Genomic DNA, 20,346 nt, shown 5'->3' with positions numbered 1-20,346 from the left:
GTGCCAGGTGGGTAGTGCTGTCCCTGTTTACCAGGCAAGAACACTGCGCTCAGAGGGGGCAGGCAGCTTGCCTAGGGCCAGCTGGCGAGGGGGTCTGGATGCCTTCCGCGGGAGCTGGGCAGGGGCCGGATCCCGGCTGGGGTTCAGGGTCGGGCGCGGGAAGCTCAGAAACCAGCTCAGGCAGGAGTGTGCCTCATTCTCGCCGGCAACCTGGACCATGAGGGGCCAGGCTGGGAGTTACTGTTTCCCCAAAAACCCAAAGGCATAATAATGTGGCTTCTGCTCTCAGGGCAGTGCCTTCCCAACTGATGCTGAGGGCATCCCACTGACCTGCTGACATCCGTCCACCTGGGTCCTCAGGAAGAGGCTGCGATGTCCCAGACACAGGACTACGAATGCGAGAGCCATCATGCTGGCCTGCAGGAGTCTCGGATTTCAGGATCTAGCACGAGGTAAGGAGGCTGACTTACCAGGGGCCAGCAAAGCAGGAGGCTTTTCCTCGGCTTGTCAGTGCTGTCCTGCCTGCTTACGCGGCCTGGCCCCACTCTCCTCCACCAGGAGCTGTGTGCTGCCTTCTGAATCTGGCTTCCCCGGGGAGCCCCACCTCCTGTCGCCAACGGGCTGCAGAGCAGGGAGGGCTTCTCCTCAGGCAGTGGACACCCTGCCAGCCCTCAGCTGGGCCCAGCCCCTTAGGCGCCCTCTGGGCATCCACGCCGAGGCAGGCGGCCACAGATGATCCCTTGCGTTTTTCTAATTTATGGCTTTATTTGGGAATAATTCCACAAGTTGCACGAACAGGAAGAGTGCTCTGAGCATCAGGTCCCCTTACCCAGTTCATGCTCTGTGCCGCCGTGCGGCCGCTGCTCCTTCCACAAACAGCACTGTTCTGAGTCATCTGGGGGGACACGCACATCCAGCCCCGTGTTTGCTCACATCTCCCGGGACAGGAGGTGCCGTGCGTAAATCTGTGCGATGGGAAGCACCCGCCTCCTGTACCGCCTGGTCCGGCTTTGGCCGCTGGCTCCTTGCCGTCCTTCGCGGCGTTTCCGGCCCCTCCAGCGCCGCTTACCCCGAGTCTGCTGCACGTCTCCCATGTGTTTTGTAACCTGGAAGATTTCCACCTCCTTCCTCTGCCTTTTGCGACATAGACACTTTTTCAGGGATGCCACCCTTGTTAAGATAGAGCACTCGGGTTGGTTTTTCCGATGATTTCTGAGCAGAGTGTGTCCTTCTGCACGTTCACGGCCACCTGCCGCCCACCTGCTCTCGGGACAGTGGCTGTTTGCCTCGCTGCCGTGCTCCTCGCCAGTTTCGGGGCTTCCACCGTTTCTTCCTTGACCTGGGCCTTCCTGGGATGGGTGCAGAGCTGGATGCCTTCCCAGCCACGGCACCCGGTCCACACCGGCCAGCCAGTGCCCCCCGTCCCTCGGGAGCAAGAGCCCCTCCTCCCCATTGCTGTGTTCACTTGTGGATCCCTCTCAGTGTGGAATCACAAATTCCGTTCTGTTTTCCGTGGTTTGTCGTTCATCCCGCACTTAATGACTTGGTGCTCTGCTGTACCAGATGGGCCGGTGAGACTCCTCCAGGCTGGCCCCGGTGATTCCTGGTGGCTTCCCCGGGCTCCAGGTGCATCCTGGGCTGCCTCCCCCCACCCCCTGTTGGCTGTTTCTCTGAGGGGCCCCGTTCCCCAAGGGAAGACTAGGGTCTAAGGACCAGCGTGTGTGCTCGTGGCTCCTGCGACGTGTGTGTTTCTTGACCCTTTAAGCAGAAGGGCTAGAAGCGCTGAGTTTGCGTGGACATCTCCGGTCGCGGCCAGCCCTTTTCTGAGGCGTTTTCTTGCCGCCTCCTGTACCACCGTCCGGCGCCTCCCCCAGGAGAGCCCTGTTTCCAAGAGCCGCAGTGCAGTGACTCGTTTGTTCAACTGACAGTGTGTCCAAGATGGTTTCAAAGTCGCTTGCCCATTCTGCTACAGAGGTGTGTGTGTGTGTGTGTGTGTGTGTGTGTGTGTACATACACATACTAGAGAAATGTCCAGGACTTACTTGCGCGCCCACACGCACCCTCCCCCCAGCAGCAGGGTTGGCGTCTGGTCCTGTGCTCACGCTGGGTTAGCTTTCTTCTCCCTCTTGTGGTTATGATGTCCATCGAAATACAGTTGCGTCCATTTGTTTCAGTTTGAGGTTTTTTCCTCTCCCTTTCCATTCTTATTGATTTAATTTTGTTTTGGTTTGTTTTGGTTTGGTGTTTTTGGCCGTGCCCACTCGGCTTATGGGATCTTAGTTCCCCAACCAGGGATTGAACCTCGGCCCCCGGCAGTGCAAGCGCCGAGTCTTAACCCCTGGACTGCCAGGGAAGTCCCTAATTTTGTTTTTTAAACATGTAGACCCTTAACATGCTTTCAAAAGACAAAACGATTCAAAAGGTATTTATATTCAGAGAAGGGCCCCCCCAGACCTTCTCCGTGCCCCCACCTACCTCTTGCAGGAGGTTTTCTGGTTTATCTCCTATGTCTGTTTGGAAGGGTGCCCTGGACCTCGGGCCCCAGAGGTGGCCCCCTTTGCAGCCTCCTGGGTGTGGGGCCACCAGCCCCGCGTTCAGTGTAGGTGTTTCCAGTTAGCGTGTGCTTAGGAGTGATGCTGCGGTGAGCGCCTGGTGCTGGTGTCATTTTGTTTTCTTGGCGGTATGTCTTCAGGGAGATTGGGGGAGGGGTTGCTGGGCTGGAGATGTCGTGCCCTCACGTGCCCTCCGTGGGGCCCTGCACGCTGCCCCTGTCTGCCCACAGCCTCCCCCAGGACAAGGCTCGGGCCTGGATGTGGTGCCCGGGGGCTGGGGGCCTCAGTGTGGCGTGGGTTTTATGTCTGATGCCAGGTGAAGTGGGACATTTCACATATGTTATTTACTTTAAGAATTGTCTGTTCTTATCTTTTGCCCATTTTCCTGTAGTATATTTGTTTTCTTCTTGTTCAAATTTGTGTATTAAGTATATGAACCTTTTATCTGTAATTTATATTGCAAATATTTAATATTCTCACCAATGTGTCCAAAGAAACCAAATCTTTTTTACTTTACAATTTACTGATCTTTTTTTAGTGCCTCTGGGTTCTTAGTCACTGCTAGGCGTGAGCTTCCTGTGTGTGGCATGAGCTAGGGGCCTTCCTGCCCAGAGACCTCAGCTTCCAGCACCGTTTGCTGGAGAGGCTGCCCCTTCCCTGGTGAACGGTCCTGCCTCTCCTGTTGCAGGATCCCCACTGCAGGGGCTGTGCTTGGTCATGCTCGCCTCCCTTTCACCTGGCAGATTGCCTGGGACATACTTGGCACTCGTGAGGCTCTCCCCGGAAGTAAGTATTTGAACAGGTCATTGTCTGCGAGCAAACATCTCCAGGACTTGGAAGAAAGAGGCAGGTCGTCCACGCAGCCTGCCCGGCACACGGGGAGAGGCCGCGGCCGGCGTCACACCCAGGAAACTGCTGTCATCTTGAATCTTCCGGCTCTTTCCCCAAATGGCTCATCCTTTCCTACCCAATTCACGTTAGACATCGTCGCCATATAATCTCCCTCAAACTCCATTCCGATGGTGTGGGTGGGTCACTGTGATCAGCCTGTCACCCACAGGTCCCGACCCTTCCTACTGGCAGGGAAGCCCCAGAGTGGTTTCAGCACCATTCCTCCATCACGCGCCCGGGGACCAAGCATCCTTAGGCTCTGCAGCCCCCACTGCCCGGGTGCTAGGTGTGGACAGCACCGACCTCGGGGACGAGGTCTGCCCTCCCCTCCCTGCCATGGGGTCTGCTCGGGCCCCGCTCGCTCCCAGCCCTCCCCAGGCTCCAGGTTCCAGCACATTCTCTGCCCCCTGGGTCACCGGGGGACTTGGTTCAGTGCCGTAGGGAGCGCCCAGAACGTTCTTCTGAAAAGGCGGGGTCCTGCCCACGTGCACACAGGGATGCGCTGAAAAGGGAACAGATGCTTTTCTTTATTCACAGAGAATTATCGCCATTAAATTCATTTGAAAACGTATTTAGAGCAAAAATAAGAATTGTTATCGCTTCCCTGGGGCTCAGAGTGTTCAGTCCAGTGCTTTCTGAGCATCTCTGCTGGGTCAGCCCTTCCTTGGGTAGCGTCTGCCTTTTGTCCCAGCCGATCCCATGCCGCGGCCCAAGGGGAGAGCAGGCGGTCAGCTGAGGGCAATCTCGGAACCTCAGGGCTTCCTTCCTCACGGGGGCAAGACCCCCAGCTCCTGGCCTGGTCTCCAGGCGCCTTCGTCCCTGGGTGGGGGGCGCCCTCAGGCAGTGCCCGCCAGCTTCCAGGCCTGGTGGCACCCGTATCCTCTGGCTGAATGCGGGGTGCCCGCTGAGCTGCGCTGGCGGTGCCTTCCATCCTAGGGCAGTGCAGGCGGCCGCAGCTTCCTGGTTAAAAGTACCCAGTTCCCAAAGTTAGAAGTTTGCTCCGTCTTCTGTGTGGACAATGGCCAGCTGGCGGCCGTGGGGATCCAGGCAGGAAGAGGCAAGAGGGCCACACACTCCCACCAGGCAGAGAAGCAGGGCAGGGGCTGGTCCACTCAGTGCCGCGAGGTCTGCCTCCTGTCCTCTACGTCTAGGACACCGCCTCACGGCCTCTGTCCCTCGAGCCGTCTGACCCCAGGATGCCCACCCAGCCCTGCTCCTCCCGCTACAGGATGGCAGGTTAGGCAGCGGTCCCACATGGGCAAGCACGGAGCCCCAGTGCCCTCCCCCACTGAGAGCTGCCCAGTGTGACCGCAGGTAGAGGGAGACGGGAGGGCTGCAGCTCGGAGAGAGAGGGGGCTCGCTGGCTGGATGACCGGGGCGGGGGGAGGCCGCTCAGACGTGGCCAAGCCCCACAGGCCGGGCCCACTTCGCACTTCCTCCTCCAGCCCTGAGGATCCTCAGGGCTCTCCCTCTTTCCTGCTCCCTCCTCATCTCCTGCCCTCTCTGTGGCTCCACACCATTCAGCTGCTGTGCCCTGCCCACTATGCTAGCCTGCCTTGGCTCAGCTGGCTTCCAGAAATGACTGTGGAGCCAGAAAGAGGCCCTAGAGCCTGCAGGGCTGCTGCGGGGCAGGTGTGTGTGTGTGTGTGTGTGTGTGTGTGTGTGTGTGTGCGCGTGCGCATCCTAAGCGATCGGGGCTCATCGCCCGCAGGACTGTGCCTTCTCTCCTCCCCACCCCGAGCACTTCTGACCTCAAAGAGTAGGGATGAGGTCCCCAGAGAAGGATGAGGTCCTCAGAGAAGGGCTGCCCCCTCAGCTCTCTGCCAAAGCCCACCCGGGCTCCCAAGTGAAACACTGGGCCTTCAGCAGAGGGCAAGGAGCAGGGTGCCTCCCCTTCTCTCCGAAGCCCTGGAAGCTCCTGACCATCCCAGTGGTGGTGAGGACCAGGCCCATCACAGAGTCCAGGAACAGTGGACACGGTGTATCCACACTGCAGAGCAGTGCATGGCATTTAAGATTGTTGTTTGTTGAAACTTGGAAGCAGAATAAAAAATGCTCCTTGTCAGCTGGAGCACACCCTGATATCAAACACATCGGCATCATAATTGCCTTGTTCTGAATAGCTTTAATTTACACTCTTAAAAAAAAAAAAGGCCTTACGTGGATGGAAGCCCTCTCCTTGGGGTGGGGGGTGCTCGGGGGGCCTCTGGGGGGAACCATCTCCGCTTTTGACTGGGACATCACAGTAACGGTGGAGTCCGCTTCTGCTGCAGGTGGACGGGTGGTGGTGGCCTGCAGTGGCTGCTGCTAAGAGCAGCCAGGGCATCCTGTAGGGACCTGGCGCCTGGCTGGGAGGAGTGTGGGCAGTGCACGTGGTCCAGGCCCTCTGAGGACAGGGGGCCAGAACCCAGGGCATCCCTAATGTGGGGCAGCAGAGAGGGGCCAGTTGGAAGACCCCCAGCACTCCCAGGGCTGGGCTCTAATGAGCGTGTAGAAAATCAGAAGTGGGTGGAATTTAGGTATGCGTCAGTTTTATAAGTGACAAGATTTCTTGCTTTGGAGGCAGGCAGATACGAGGACGGGTCTGGTGCTGGATGAGCCATTCTGCAGACACGGGACGCAGGGCGGGTGGCCCGATGGGCAGGATATTCGCACCCTAACGCTGCCACCCCTCTCCCCAGGCTGGAGTGGGTGGAGATCATCGAGCCGCGCACGCGCGAGCGCATGTACGCCAACCTGGTCACGGGCGAGTGCGTGTGGGACCCGCCGGCCGGCGTGCGCATCAAGCGCACCAGCGAGAACCAGTGGTGGGAGCTCTTCGACCCCAACACGTCGCGCTTCTACTACTACAACGCCACCACCCAGCGCACGGTGTGGCACCGGCCGCAGGACTGCGACATCATCCCCCTGGCCAAGCTGCAGACCCTGAAGCAGAACACCGACTCCCCCAGAGCCTCGGCTGAGAACAGCCCTGGGAGGGGCAGCAGCGTCAGCCACGACGGCAGCACCAGCTCGTCCCTGGAGCCTGAGCTGGATGCCGGCGACAAGGTGCAGGAGAGTGTGGGGCGAGCCAGCCGGCAGGCCGTGCTCGGGGCGGTGAAGGAGGAGAGCGGCAGGTGAGGCGGGGCCGGACGCGGGGGGTGCAGGGGCCGCGGGGGCTGCAGCAGCCTGCCTCCTGGGGGTGGGACCCTGTGCAGGGAGGAAGGGCCGCGCTCCCCTGCCCCCGCTGGGGGCGGAGCCCGGCAGGCAGCGAGGGCTGCTCTGTTCCGCTCTCCGGACCTGTTGCCTGGGGCTGGAGGTTACCTGGCCACTTGTGAAATTGCTTGGTTTTTTCCGCGCGGGGGAGGAAGTGCGAGCGTGGCTTCGGGACCCCAGAGCCGCCCCGCAGAGTACGCGTGAGGAGGGGGTGCCTTCCCCAGGCAGACCAGCCTGTTGGTCTCGGGATGCAGACCCGTGGGGATCCGTACCGAGCACCCCTGCCCAGGCTTGACAGATCTCGCCAGCATCCTGGGAGGGAGGTGAGGGGGTCACCCCCGTTTTACAAAGGAAGGACTGAGGTGGTCGGCAGCGAGGCAGAGCCCAGGAAGTGTCTGCCCTCTCCAGCAGCCGCCGTGGCTGTGTGCAGAGGTGACTGTTTGCCCTCCTGGACTGGAGAACAGTGAGGGCTTCCACCTCCTGCTGGCCTCGCACATCTGGACATCTCCCCCCAGCTCTTGTGGCCCACCCCAAGTGCCCAGAGCCTGAACCCCGAGTACCCATTCCCCAGAGGCTGCACCCTGAGTGCCTGTACCCCAGAGCTGGCACTCAGCAGACCCTATCCCAGGCACCAGAGTCGACCCCAGGGCCCAGCTCTCAAGGGACCAAGTCCAGAAGGAATGGCCGGATGACATGTGCCCTGGAGAAAACAAACAGGCTGGAAGTTACCAGAAAGAAGCCAAGGAGGATCTGGAATTGGAGGCTGGGCGGGGACAGGGTGGCGGGAAAGGGGCTGGGCAGCCTGGGTTTCACTTGGGGACGGTGGAAATCACAAAGCAGTCGAAAGCGGACTTACACGGTGGGTCCATTTGCTTCTTGGAGAATGACGTGTCAGGCCAGGGACGGTGGCGTCGTGTGCCGAAGGTGCAGGGGGCAGACGGCAGAGGCGGACGTGCTGCTCCCGTACAGCACGGGGAGCCAGACACGCGTGGGGGCAGGTCAGCGTGGGTGCTGGACACACACTGGGCTCGGGCCAGAGCCTGAGGCCTGGGCAGGTGGGCCTGAGTGGGCTGACAGGCTGTTTGGGAGCTGTCCTCAGGAGCCAGAGCCCGGGATGAACCCCAAGGAGGAAGCCAACGGCTGAGTTTTAAAAGCAGCCTTCCGCCCTTCTGGTGTCCTCATGGAGCTCAGGCGGGCTGCTTCCTCCCGCCCCACGGATCTGACAGCCTTTGGGCTCAGATACCCTCCCGTTTGCCTTGGGTTGTGGTGGGTGCTGGCTCATCCTTGCAGTCAGGTGAAGGGACTGGACTCTTTAGGATTCTGTTGACCAACGTGTCCAGCACCCATGCCCGCTATCTGTGGGTGGGAGCGTCTTCTTTCCAAAAGTGTCCTGGATGCAGCGTGGTGACTCGGATCGTGGGGTTGGCTTGGGATCGGGTTCCCACAAGAAGCCGTGTTCGGACATGGATTAGAATTGTGTTGGATTTGTGGGGAGTAGGCACCATCCCATAGATGAAGGTGGTGCATTTTACACTTTCTTCCACAAAGGACCCGCATATTTTTAAGGTTTATTTTTAGGTACCATATGAAGTCATATGATCGTTACTGGTATACAGATGTGAATTTTTATTTGCCTGCTTTTACACTTTTGCTGCAGTCTCGTTAGCTGCAGTAGCGTTCACCGTCTGTCTCCTGGGTTGCCTGTGACACTGGCCAGCTGTCCCAAGCTGGTCAGCACTTTCACAGTGAGGATGGACCAGGGAGGGCTTGTCCCTGTGCTCAGGCTGCTGGCCTGCTGTCCGTGTAGCACTGTGACGCTGGCCGTCAGGCTGCAGCATCCCTTTCTGTTATTAGGCTTTTTAGCACGAATGGATGCAGAACCTCATCCAGTACATTTTCTTAGTCTATTGTGGGTTGAATTTTGTCCCCCAAAAGATAGGCTGAAGTCCTAATTCTCAGCACCTGTGAATGCGGCCTTATGGAGAAATAGGGCTGCTGCAGACATCATTAGCCAAGCTGAGATGGGGACACCCTGGAGTGGGCAGGGCCCTAGTCCCGCAGGACTGGCGTCCTTGCAAGAAGACAGAGATGCACAGGACAGTACCCTGACGGCCGAGGCAGAGGCTGGAGCCCTGTGGCCGCAAGCCGAGGGACGCCAAGGATGGCTGGCCCCACCGGAAGCTGGATGGGGGCCTGAACAGACTCCCTCCAAGCATCCAGGAGGAGCCGGCCCTGTTGGCACCTTGATCCTGGGCTTCCAGCCTCCAGGACCGTGAGAGAGTGAATGTCTGTTCTTCTAAGATGCCCACTTTGTGGTGCTGGGTCCAGCAGCCCCAGGCACTGCTACAATCAGCATTTTTAAACAGTCGTCTCTCTCATGTGTTCCTGGGATACTCTGTAATTTTTAAAATAGATTCAGGTTGCGAATATTTTATTTAGGATTTTTTTCCATGTTGATAAGTGAAAATGGCCTATACTTTTCTCCTTGTTCTGTGTGTCCTGGCTTTTTATCAACAGTGGGAGTGTTTCCTCTGAAACGTTGTCTGTTGCTAGAGTGTCTGGCAAAGAGCACTTGCTCACCAGCCAGTCCTGTGACCTGTGTGGATGGAGTTTTAACTACTGGTTTCTGTTCTTTACTGCTTGCAGGAATGTTCAGGCATTTACTGTCTGAAATCCTGTTTTATGGAGGCCTGCTGATCTAAGTCACAGACACGTTGGCATAGGCTGCCCTGGTGCTGCCCCTTCCTTCGTGGACGTTTGTCCACACAGGCCCTTCGCTCCTGCTGCCGTGCCTTGTGCCGGTTCCTGGAGGATTTCCACGTGCTCAGTCTTCTCAGAGAACCCGCTCCGGCTCTCAAGAGCCTCTTTTGTGTCACTGCTCTTCTATTTATTGGACATTTTTTTCTCAGTCTTTTACTAACTTATTGTTGGAAACTTAACTCATCTATTTTCACTGTTTCTTCTGAAATGGACTTTTGAAGTCATGCTTCCCTCAGCATACTACTTTAGTTTTATTACACAACTCTTGGTATGTAGAATTTTCATTGTTCAATTTTAAATATTTTCTACTTTTAATTATGATTGGTTTTTTGGCTCGTTTGTAATTTAGAAATGTCTTAATTTCCAAAACTGTAGGTTACTCTCCATTCTTGTTCTTGATTGTGAACTTAATTTCATTTTGGCCAGAAAGCATGATTTTTTTTTTTTGAGACTTGCTTTGTAGCCTAAATCCTGAATTTTTATAAATGATTTCAGGACTACTTCAAAAATTTCTGTTCTGTTAGGTCCAGGGTTCTCTGTGTGTTTGTTAGGTCAAATCTGTTAATTGTGTCAGTTGAGTTTCTTACTAATTTTTTGTCTACCTGATGTATCGATTCTGAGAGGTAAAGTCTCCCCACACGGTGGAACTGGTCTGTCCCTCCTTCCTGTCTCGCGTTGCTGCTGCCTGTGTGCGGACGCTGTGGGCCGGCTGCACATGGATTTGCAGTTAGGTGTCCGGATGCGTTTTTCCTTTGTCATTACGTTGTCTACCTGCTGATGTTTTTTGCCTTGAAGTGTGCTTTGGAACTGGCGTCGGCCAGTTTCTCCGTGGTTAGTATTTGCCTCTGAACGGCAGCCCTTTCCCACGCGCTTTAGGTGTGTTTCTCATCAGTAACCTGTAGGGTTAGGGTCATGCTTCACCCATTCCATCACCTGTCCTTGGTCTGGCGGGATGGTTGCGGGAGTGCTTCCTGGGAATCCCTGATACGGCGAGAGGATGTGGTTTACCATCCTCGTATTCTCCAGGCCCAGGCTCTTCCTGTCACCCTTCTTCCTGCATCGTCCCCAAACTGCTCCATGCGTGCGTCCACCGCCCAGCGTGTTCCTGTGCACGGGGGGCTGTGGGCTGTGCTCCCGCCGCAGGACACTGCTCTTAAGCTGCGTGCACCCTGCAGCCCGGGGCAGCCCTGCACCTCCTCCTCTGTGCCCGGGGCCCGGGTGGGAGCGTTTGGGGTGAGTGACCGGCAGGGCGGCCCTGCACCAGGCTTACCCAGCAGATCTGGTCAGGCAGAATCTCGCAGACGTGAATCGGCTGCTTCTGCCTTTCGCACGCTTTCTTCTGGAGCTGCTGGCTGACTTCAGTGTGCAGGAGCCCTCATGGACCCCAGGGCTCAGCTCCTCCCCTCGGAGTGCCTGCTGACTGGTCCCTGGTGTCCTTGATTTCGACGCAACCAAATTTGCCATTATTTTCGCCCTATGGTTTTTCTTTTTCTTTTTTATTTATAATAAATTTGTTTATTTATTTTTGGCTGCGTTGGGTCTTCGTTGTTGTGCACGGGTTTCTCAAGTTGCGGCGAGGTGAGTGGGGGCTACTCTTGGTTCCGGTGCACAGGCTTCTCGTTGCAGTGGCTTCTCTTGTTGCGGAGCACGGGCTCTAGGTACACAGGCTTCAGTAGTTGCGGCGTGCAGGCTCAGTAGTTGTGGCTCGTGGGCTCTAGAGCGCAGGCTCAGTAGTTGTGGTGCACGGGCTGAGTTGCTCCGCGGCATGTGGGATCTTCCCGGACCAGGGCTCAAACCCATGTGCCCTGCGTTGGCAGGCGGATTCTTAACCACTGCACCACCAGGGAAGCCCATGGTTTGTTTTTAATGTTTTGCTTAGAAAGTTCTTTCTTGGCCTGGGCCCAGAGGTATTCACTTATATGTCTTGTGTTAATTTTATAGTTTTCTCTTCCACGTGGAGGCCTAGGTCTGCCTGGTGCCACCTTCGTGTGTGGCCAGAAGGATCCTCGTTCCGTCTTCTCCCCGGCCCACCCGTGCCACACGTCACTTTCTCTCCCTGCAGCGCCGTCAGTCTGCTCTTTGGGCACCACCCAAGCCTCATGTGTGCTAGGAAGCGTCCCTGTCTCCTCTTTGTACTTAAGAGCATCTTAGCTAGTTGTGGGCTTTTCTTCTATCATTTAAATCCTAGAGTTCAGATTCCTCAGAAAACCCAGGGGGCTATTGCATGGACTACAGTATAGTGTAAACATAACTTTTTTTTTTTTTTTTGTGGTACGCGGGCCTCTCACCGTTATGGCCTCTCCCGTTGCGGAGCACAGGTTTCGGACGCGCAGGCTCAGCGGCCATGGCTCACGGGCCCAGCCGCTCCGCGGCATGTGGGATCTTCCCAGACCGGGGCACGAACCCGTGTCCCCTGCATCGGCAGGTGGACTCTCAACCACTGCGCCACCAGGGAAGCCCCTAAACATAACTTTTGTTTGCACTGAGATACCAGAACGTTCATGTGACTGGCTTTATTGTAGTGATCTGGGACTAAAGCTGCAGTACCTCTGAGGTTCCCCAGTAGTTTGAGCTCAGAAAATACATCTGCTGCAAAACTGTGTGGGAATGGAGATCTTCTTGTTTTAATTTTTGTGGCACGGGAAGGAGGCGATAGAACAGCCTCTGGTATTATTTGTGACTCACGTTCACTGTAGTCAAGATGGCTCTACTGCAGTCTCGGTATCTCATATAAGCTCTGTTTGCCTTATAATTTTAGGTTGAATTCATTGAAAAACATTCTCAAATCTGAAAAAAAAAAACCCCTCATATTCAATGTTTGATGATAGTGGTCGAGTAGAGGTTTTTCTCAAACAGAAAATTTCAGTCTAGGTCGTGAGTTTTTTTAAAAAACTGCAGTAAAACTTTCCCCTTTCAAGCTGTTAAACTGTTGTGTAGTAGGTCAAGTCGGGATGTTTCGCTTCTATTTCTGACAAAAATCCCTGGAACTGGTGATGGCAAAGTCCAGGAGAGCAGAGGAAGTTCTCAGCCGATGCTGCTGTCTCGTGACTCGTGATGGGTTTGGTGTGTTCTGCAGAGCACCTGCCAGTGAAGGGTATGGCGCGTACCCTTAAACACCCACCCTGGGCTTCCCTGGTGGCGCAGTGGTTGAGAGTCCACCTGCCGATGCAGGGGACACGGGTTCGTGCCCCGGTCTGGGAAGATCCCACATGCCGCGGAACGGCTGGGCCCGTGAGCCATGGCCGCTGAGCCTGCATGTCCGGAGCCTGTGCTCCGCAACGGGAGAGGCCACAACAGTGAGAGGCTCGCGTACTGCAAAACAAACAAACAAACAAACAACAACAAAAAAAACACCCACCCTGTGCAGGCCTTGTGGGTTCCCAGCTGAGCTTCTTCTGACACGCGTGTTTTAGCATGATCAGTTGTTAACACATCTTAGCAGATTCCACTTCAGGTTGGACTGCATTAGGTGTCTTCTCAGCTTCTTTGGCAGTACTTTCAGCTGCAGTTGCTCCACAGAGAGGACTCCTGGAGGCCAGTTTCTCAGTCAATTCAGACTCAGTGTTGACTGCTTGAGTGAAGTAGCAGCTGCAGAGCGGTGTCCGGAGCCCGGGGACCCTCTGATCCGTGGCTGCTGTCGCTGCTCTCACTGTCCTTGACTCTTCAAGACTGTCCGTGCCGAAAGGCTGGTAGTCTGACGCAGGTTTGTTTTCTCTGGACGCATAACTTTTGCTGCTGCAGTCAACACAATTTAATAGACTCATCATTGGTGAACAGCATTCCTTGCTTTCCTTGCTTGGCTAACAAATGAGCCCCTTGGGAGCTTACTTGGTGTAAGGGTCCTTTTCGTTTTCATTTTGTGAAGTAATGCTGCTGCGATGAGGTTTCCATTTCGAACTCTGACTGTTGTGCACTTTGGGACATTGCAGTGCTTCCGGCAGGGCTGTGTGTCCTACCGACCCAGCAGCAAAGAGCCCGCATGCCACGGCGCCTGAAAGGCATAGCAGTACATGCCCACTCTCTTCGTGTGGCATCGTGGATAGGCAGGGTAGTAAAAGCGTCAGTGAAATGTCATGGGTCGGCCATGCGTGTGGCACTCAGGCCAACGAGGTGCAGCTGCATCGCCGGGCCTGCGCCACGCTGAGCGATGCGGGCACCTCCTGTGGTCTCTGCCGTGGCCACGCACGTCACTGTTGCAGATGAGCGAATGGGACTGTGTTCCCACGTCGTGTTCCTGACGGACACTGGAATTTGAACCTCGTGTAGTTTTCCCATTTCACACACACAAAAATTTTAATATATAAACCATTCTTAGCTCACCTGCTATACAAAAACAGGCAGCAGGCTGGACGTGGCCCACAGGCTGTAGTTAGCTGCCCCCTGACCTGAAGGGGCGTGCAGGCTTCCTGGCATGGCCAGCCCACGGGGCCTGGTGGCCCGGCCCGAGCCCCTCTGTGTCCCCCTCCTCACCACCTGCTGCGTCTCAGCACAGTGGCCTCTTCCTGTTCCCGGGCTATGCCCAGCTCGGCCCCCTTGCCGGCCCGCTTTCCTGTCCACAGCTCAGATGCACCCCCCTAGAGAGCCATCCCTGGAGCTGTTTCCGGTCTGGTCCTACAGTGGCCTGAGGTTCTGGTTCGTTCTGCAGTGGACTGCACCCGGAGTGTGAGCCCTGTGGGAGCAGAAGTGTGTCGGCCTCACCTGCCTCAGGCTGCAGCCCCGGCCCAGGCCCAGCCACAGCTCATCGGCCGGAGCCCCAGCTCTGAGGTGGACCTGGGCCGTAGTGGGCTGTCCCTGTAGGAGGGCGGTGGACCTCCAGTCCGTTCAATCCTTTCAACGTTCCCAAGAAATACTCAGACCAGATGAAGGGGACGACTTTGTGGGCAGGAGCTGTGGATGAGAAACTAAAAGGACAGCACCCACATTCTGGAAAGTGAAAGAAAGGCGTGTTATTTTTGATGTATCGTGTTTCTAAATGGTTGCACTTCTGTTCACGTCTCCGTTTTATTTTGCTGTGTTTCAGTTCCTCACCGTCAGGAGGTCTTCTTGAGAAGGACTATGAGATTTACCAGGACTACAGTGCGGACGGCCACCTTCTCCACTGCAGGTAGGGCCCCTGCCTCAGGCCTGGCCCTGTCTCCTGACCCGGGGATGGTTTTCCTGGCAGCTCTTCGGTGAGCTGGAGGAGAGTCTGGCTCAGCAGGACGTGCACAGCACGCAGGGCCCTGCCCCAGCCAGTGGAACGTGAGGAGAGGTCGTCAGGGCCACCAGCGCCGGGGCAGAGTGGCCCCAGGCCCGCATGGCAGCTGCCAGTCACTGCACAGTTTGGGGAGCTGTTGAGTCCGTGGTACCGGCCCTGGCCCCTGGCAGACTCCTCAGGGGCTCTTCAGCATGTGGTCTCCCTGGGAGCTCCGGGCCACACATCGGAGTGTTTCCCCGGCCACGTGGGGAAGACTGGTGCCAGCTGAAGGGAAGGGAGGAGGCTAGCCTCCCTCGGCCCTGGGTTGGCCTTGCAGGGCGTTGGGGTTTCTGGATACGACCCTCAGGACTCTGGGCACAGCAGCCGTCGGTCTGGGCAGGGGCCATCCCTTGGTCAGCTCGTGTGTCCAGGCTGGAGGAAGCACCTGCCTTGCAGCCAAGGGGGGCCGGGCCAAGTGCTAGGCCGCTGGTGGCCTGGGTGCCCCCAGCACAGGCCAGCAGGATTAATGTGAATTGTAGAGGGATTTGCAGGTGCCAGGGGCCTCTGGCAGTCTGCTCGGTTTAGAGATTGAGCTTGCAAGTGGCGACCGGGCTTGTTGATGTGGGAAGGGATCTGAGCCTGCGGGGGGCCAGTGGTGTGGTGGTGTCCACAGATGTGTTTTGTGGCCTCCCATGTTCTCCTTGGTAAAGGGGTGCGGTGGCTGACGGGCAGGGCCTCACCCCGGCTGCAGGGCAGGGCAGGTCCCCGGACGTGTTTCTTCCCGGGCAGTGAGTCCTGCTCTTGCCGGCTGCGCGTCACAGCCCTGGGCTCTGTGGGACGCACGTGCCACCTGCTGTGTGGTGGCCCGGCACTGCCCTGGCCCTGCCATCCCGGTGCCACCTGGGCCGGGCGTGAGAGCAGCTCCCTCAGCCAGACAGAGCGGGAAGGACAGGGAGACTGTTGAGGAGGGGGGCTGTGTGCCAGCGGCCGTGCAGCCTGGCTCAGGGCACGTCAGGGGCCTGCGGTTTGCTGGGTGGTCAGAGGACCACGTGGCTCCGGTTTTCTGACGTGGTCTCTTCTTGTTGCGCGTGAGCTGCGCCCGCATCTCGGGCAGAGGCTTCCCTCCAGACCCACACGGCAGCTGTCCCAGCCCCGCTTCCCTGCTGCCCTTTGCCGGTTCTGGGGGCCGCATGTGGAGCAGCGCTTCCCCGAGGAGGCGTCTCCTTCTTTGGAGAACAGGCGACTGCCCTGAGCTGAGCGGAGGCCCCGCCCGCCCGCTCCAGCACTTCCCCGGGCGTGGGAGGCCGCCTCTCCCCTCGTGGGCCGGAAGCCTTCTCGGAACAGGGGCGTGGGGCAGCGTCTCTCTCGCCTGGGTGCCTCCGCCCGAGCAGAGCCAACAGGGGGTTAGAGGTCGAGAGAGAAGCATGGGACTCCTAGTCTGGGGAGTCATGAGGAGACGGAGGGGCCGGCGGGCGGGCGGGCGGGCGGGAGGCAGGCTAGAGGGGGAGCGGTGGGGGGCCCTGCGAGGCTGCGGGGCTGCGAGGGGCTGGCCTGTGGGGCAGGAAGTGAGGCCGCCTGCGCGGGGGCGGGTGGTTGAGGCCAGCGTCTGCTCTGTGACCCAGGCGGCCCTCGTTTCCCGGTAAGACAGGGAGCCCGTGACCCCGAGGCCTGCCTTGGGGATGGAGTCAGAGGCTCCTGTGCGGGTGACCCGCCCTCAGCCAGGGGTGCCGTCTGCCGGGCACCTTCCTTCCTGCTGCCCCGTTCCCGCCTCTGCCCTGACTCGATGGAAGCCCTCTGGGCCCTGGAGTAGACTGTGCTCTGGACTCCGCCCGACAGGACACACTCTCCCACACTCCTCATTCCGCAGCCCCGCCACCCTCGCCCCGCAGAGGGGCGGGGTCCCTCCTGCCAAGGGGTGAAAAGATGCGCAAACTAACGCTTCCCAGTTGCTGAGTGTTTACCGTGTGCCAGTGCTGAGCTAAGGACTTTATCGTATGCGCATCTGCACCTCGTGTTGTTTAATCCTCGTAGGAACTGATGAGGACACGGGGACAGAGCCGGGAGGTGATTTCCCTCAGCCTGCAGCCAGGGAACAATGGCCTGGAGTGCAGCCACAGATCTCTCTGACTCCAGAGCTGGCTCTCTGGGTCTGCTGCCCTCCGCCCTCGCTCTGCCTGCTTGGCCTGGGGGGCCGGCCGGGAGCAGCCTCCGGCAACCGGGAGTGGAGTCCTGCTGCAGTCTGACTTCTCCCCTGGGTAATGAGGTCAGGCTGCAGGGTTTGGTCCTAGTCATGCTGGAGCAGGCTGCCCGGCCCGAGGCCTCTCACTCTCACCCTGATCGCACATGCTGACCCTGGTTCTCTAAGTCCTGCCTCACCCACGCCCAGTAATTAGGACTCATGGCCTTATCCAGAAAGCCCCAGCCTCAGTCAGAGGATAAAGGCGGAGGACCAGACTACACAACTGGTTTCTTAAGACGCTTGGGATTTCTCCTTTCTGTGATGGTGGATTCACTTAACTGAGACCAGCCTGTACAACAAGAACAAAATAGACCAAATATTCCTGCAGGCATCCGAGGAGCCAGGACGTGTGGCCAAGGTCTGGCAGTCATTGCAGCCCAGCACACGTGTCACCGCCTCAGGAGCCACAGAGGGGACCTTGGCAGCATTCCATGTTTCTACTGGGACTCCTGAAAGGCTACACGAAGGCATAGGGTGAGCCATAAGTAGACCAGTCTTCGAATAGACGCCCGAATTCCAGTCAGCTCAGTCCCAGATGGGATTCAGGTGATCGATCTGCCCTTATCCCAGCTGCCTGCTAAGAAACGAAAGTAAACCAGAGCCTCAAATTATCTCAATAGTTTTTCATACACAGTCACCAGAATTTCAGTCTAAAATTGCCAGAACTGATTAGGAACAAAAACAGATAGTAGAAACAGACCCACCAGAGATCTGTATTTTGGAGTTATCAGACACTCACTTTAATAAATATGATTCATTTGTACAAGATATTAAATGGCAGTTTTTCCAAATCAAATAATTTCATCAAGATAGATCACATGGGCTTCCCTGGTGGCACAGTGGTTGAGAGTCTGCCTGCCAATGCAGGGGACACGGGTTCGTGCCCCGGTCCGGGAGGATCCCACATGCCGCAGAGCGACTGGGCCCGTGAGCCATGGCCGCTGGGCCTGCGCGTCCGGAGCCTGTGCTCCGCAAAGGGAGAGGCCACAACAGTGAGAGGCCCACATACTGCAAAAAAAAAAAAAAGAAAAGATAGATCACATTCTAGGCCATAAAACACAGCTTAACAAATTAAAAGAAAAGAAATAATACAGTATCTGCTCTCAAACCACAATGGAATTAAACTAGAAATCAGTAACAGAAAGATAGCTGGAAAACCCCCAGATACTTGCAGGTTAAACAACACACTTCTGAATATCACATGGGTCAAAGAAGAAATCTCAAGAGAAATTTTAAACTATTTTGAACTGAATAAAAATGAAAACACAACTTAAAATTTGTGGGGTGTGATAAAGGCAGTACTTAGAGGGAAATTTATATCAGTGCATATATTAGAAAAGTGCATATATTAGAAAAGAAGAAAGATCTAAAATCAATCATCCAAGTTTTCATTCTTGGAAACTAGGAGAAGATGAGCAAATTAAGTACAAAGTAAGCAGAAGAAAAGATAGATATTAAAAATTAGAGCAGAAATCAATGAAATTGAAATAGGAAATTAATGGAAAAAAATCAATGAAATGAAAACCTGGTTCTTTGAAATGATGAATAAAACCAATAAGCAGTAGCCAGTCTAAGAAAAAGAGAGAAAGGACACAAATTATTAATATCAGGAATGAAAGAAGCGATATCACTAAAGATTCCTTGGACATTAAAAAGAAAATACAGGGAATTCCCTGGTGGTCCAGTGGTTGGGACTCTGTGCCTTCACTGCTGAGGGCCCCAGGTTCGATCCTTGGTCAGGGAACTAGGATCCCGCAAGCTGCATGGCCAAAAAAACAGAAATAAAAATAAAGAAAATACAGGGATGCTATGAACAACCCTGTGCACACAGACTTGATAACCTAGGTGAAATAAACCAATTCTTTAAAAGACACAGTCTGCCAAAACTCATATAACAAGAAATAGACAATCTGAATAGGTCTACATCTGTTAAAGAAGTTGAATCAATAATTAATAATCTTCCAAAACAGAAAGGACCAGGCCCAGATGGGTTCACTGGTGAGTTCTACCAAACATTTATGGAAGAAATTATACCAGTTCTCTACAGTCTCTTTCAAAGGATAGAAGCAGAGGGAATACTTCCTAACTCATTCTATGAGGTCAGTATTACGCTAATATCAGAATCAGAAAAACACATTACAAGAAAATTACAGACCAGTCTCTCTCATGAACATGGATATAAAAATCCTCAACAAAATATTAGCAAATCAAATCCACCACTGTATAGAAAGAATTACACACCATGACCAAGTGGGATTTATCCTAGTTATGCAAGGTTGGTTCAACATTTGAGAATCAGTAATACTCCATTACATCAATAGGCCAAAGAAGAAAAATCCATGATCGTATCAGCCGATGCAGAAAAAGCATTTGGCAAAAATCCAACACCCATTCATGATTTAAAAAAAAAAAAAAAAAAACCCTCAGTAAACTAGGAACTAGAAAGGAACTTCCTTAACCTGATAAAGAATTTCTATAAAAAATTTACAGCTAACATCACACTTAGGAGTGAGAAGGTCAAAGCTTTCCCACTAAGACCAGGAGCAAGGCGAGGGTTTCCCTTCGGACCTCTGCTTTTCAGCATCGTATTGGAAGTCCTTGCTAATGCAGTAACACAAGAAAAAGAAATAAAAGGTATACGGATTGGGAAGGAAAAAATAAAACTGTCCTTGTCTACAGATGACATGATCATCTATGTAGAAAATCCTAAAGAACTGGCAAACTCCTAGAACTAAGTGATTATGGCAAGGTTGTAGGATATAAGCTAAATATACAGAAGTCAATTGCTTTCCTATATACTAGCAATGAACAAGTGGAATTTGAAGTTAAAATCAATAGCATTGACATTAATATCCCCCCCAAATGAAATAGGTATAAATCTAACAAAATATGTGAAAAATCTATGTGAGAAAAACTGTAAAATTCTGGTGAAAGATATCAAGGAAGAACTAAATAAATGGAGTAAGATGTCACTTCTTCCCAACTTGATCTATATGTTCAGTGCAGTCTCAGTCAGCATCCCAGCAGGTTGTTCTGTGGATATTGACAAAGTGATAATAAAATTTCTATGGAAAACACACCATTGTAAAGCAATTATACTCCAATAAAGATGTTTAAAAAAATTTCTATGGAGAGGCAAAAGATACAGAACAGCCAACACAATATTCAAGGAGAACAAAGTTGGAGGAATAATACTACCCGAGTTCAAAACTTACTACAAAGCTACCATTATCAGGACAGTGTGGTATTGGTAAAAGAATAGATAGATAAATAGAATAGACTGGAGAAACAACCAATAGACCCCCATAAATATAGTCAAGTAATCTTTGACAAAGGGGCAAAGGCAATGCAACAGAGCAAAGATGGTCTCTTCAACAGATGGTGCTGGAACAACTGAACATTCACAGGCAAGAAAATGAATCTGGACACATTCCTTACACCCTTCATGGAAATTAACTCAAAATGGATCACAGACCTAAATGTAAAACACAAAACTAACTCCTAGAAGGTAACGGAGGAGAAAACCCAGATGA

General features: G+C 54.6%; 1 protein-coding gene across 2 annotated transcripts in view; it reads left to right on the top strand.

Annotated features, from left to right (window-relative positions):
- The first annotated feature begins 372 nt into the window (after positions 1-372).
- ARHGAP39 (Rho GTPase activating protein 39) overlaps positions 373-20,346 on the top strand; it is a 37,243-nt gene continuing 17,269 nt past the window's right edge. For both annotated transcript variants that reach the window (XM_065895282.1, XM_065895283.1), the window contains exons 1-3: positions 373-452; positions 6,125-6,559; positions 14,419-14,502. In XM_065895282.1, the coding sequence (XP_065751354.1) occupies positions 373-452; positions 6,125-6,559; positions 14,419-14,502 (599 nt within the window). The remainder of the gene's footprint in view (positions 453-6,124; positions 6,560-14,418; positions 14,503-20,346) is intronic.

Source organism: Phocoena phocoena, chromosome 17 (genome assembly GCF_963924675.1).
Source record: "Phocoena phocoena chromosome 17, mPhoPho1.1, whole genome shotgun sequence".
Classification (NCBI taxonomy): domain Eukaryota; kingdom Metazoa; phylum Chordata; class Mammalia; order Artiodactyla; family Phocoenidae; genus Phocoena; species Phocoena phocoena.
Note: the sequence above shows the minus strand (reverse complement) of the source record. Positions and strands in the feature narration are given on the sequence as shown.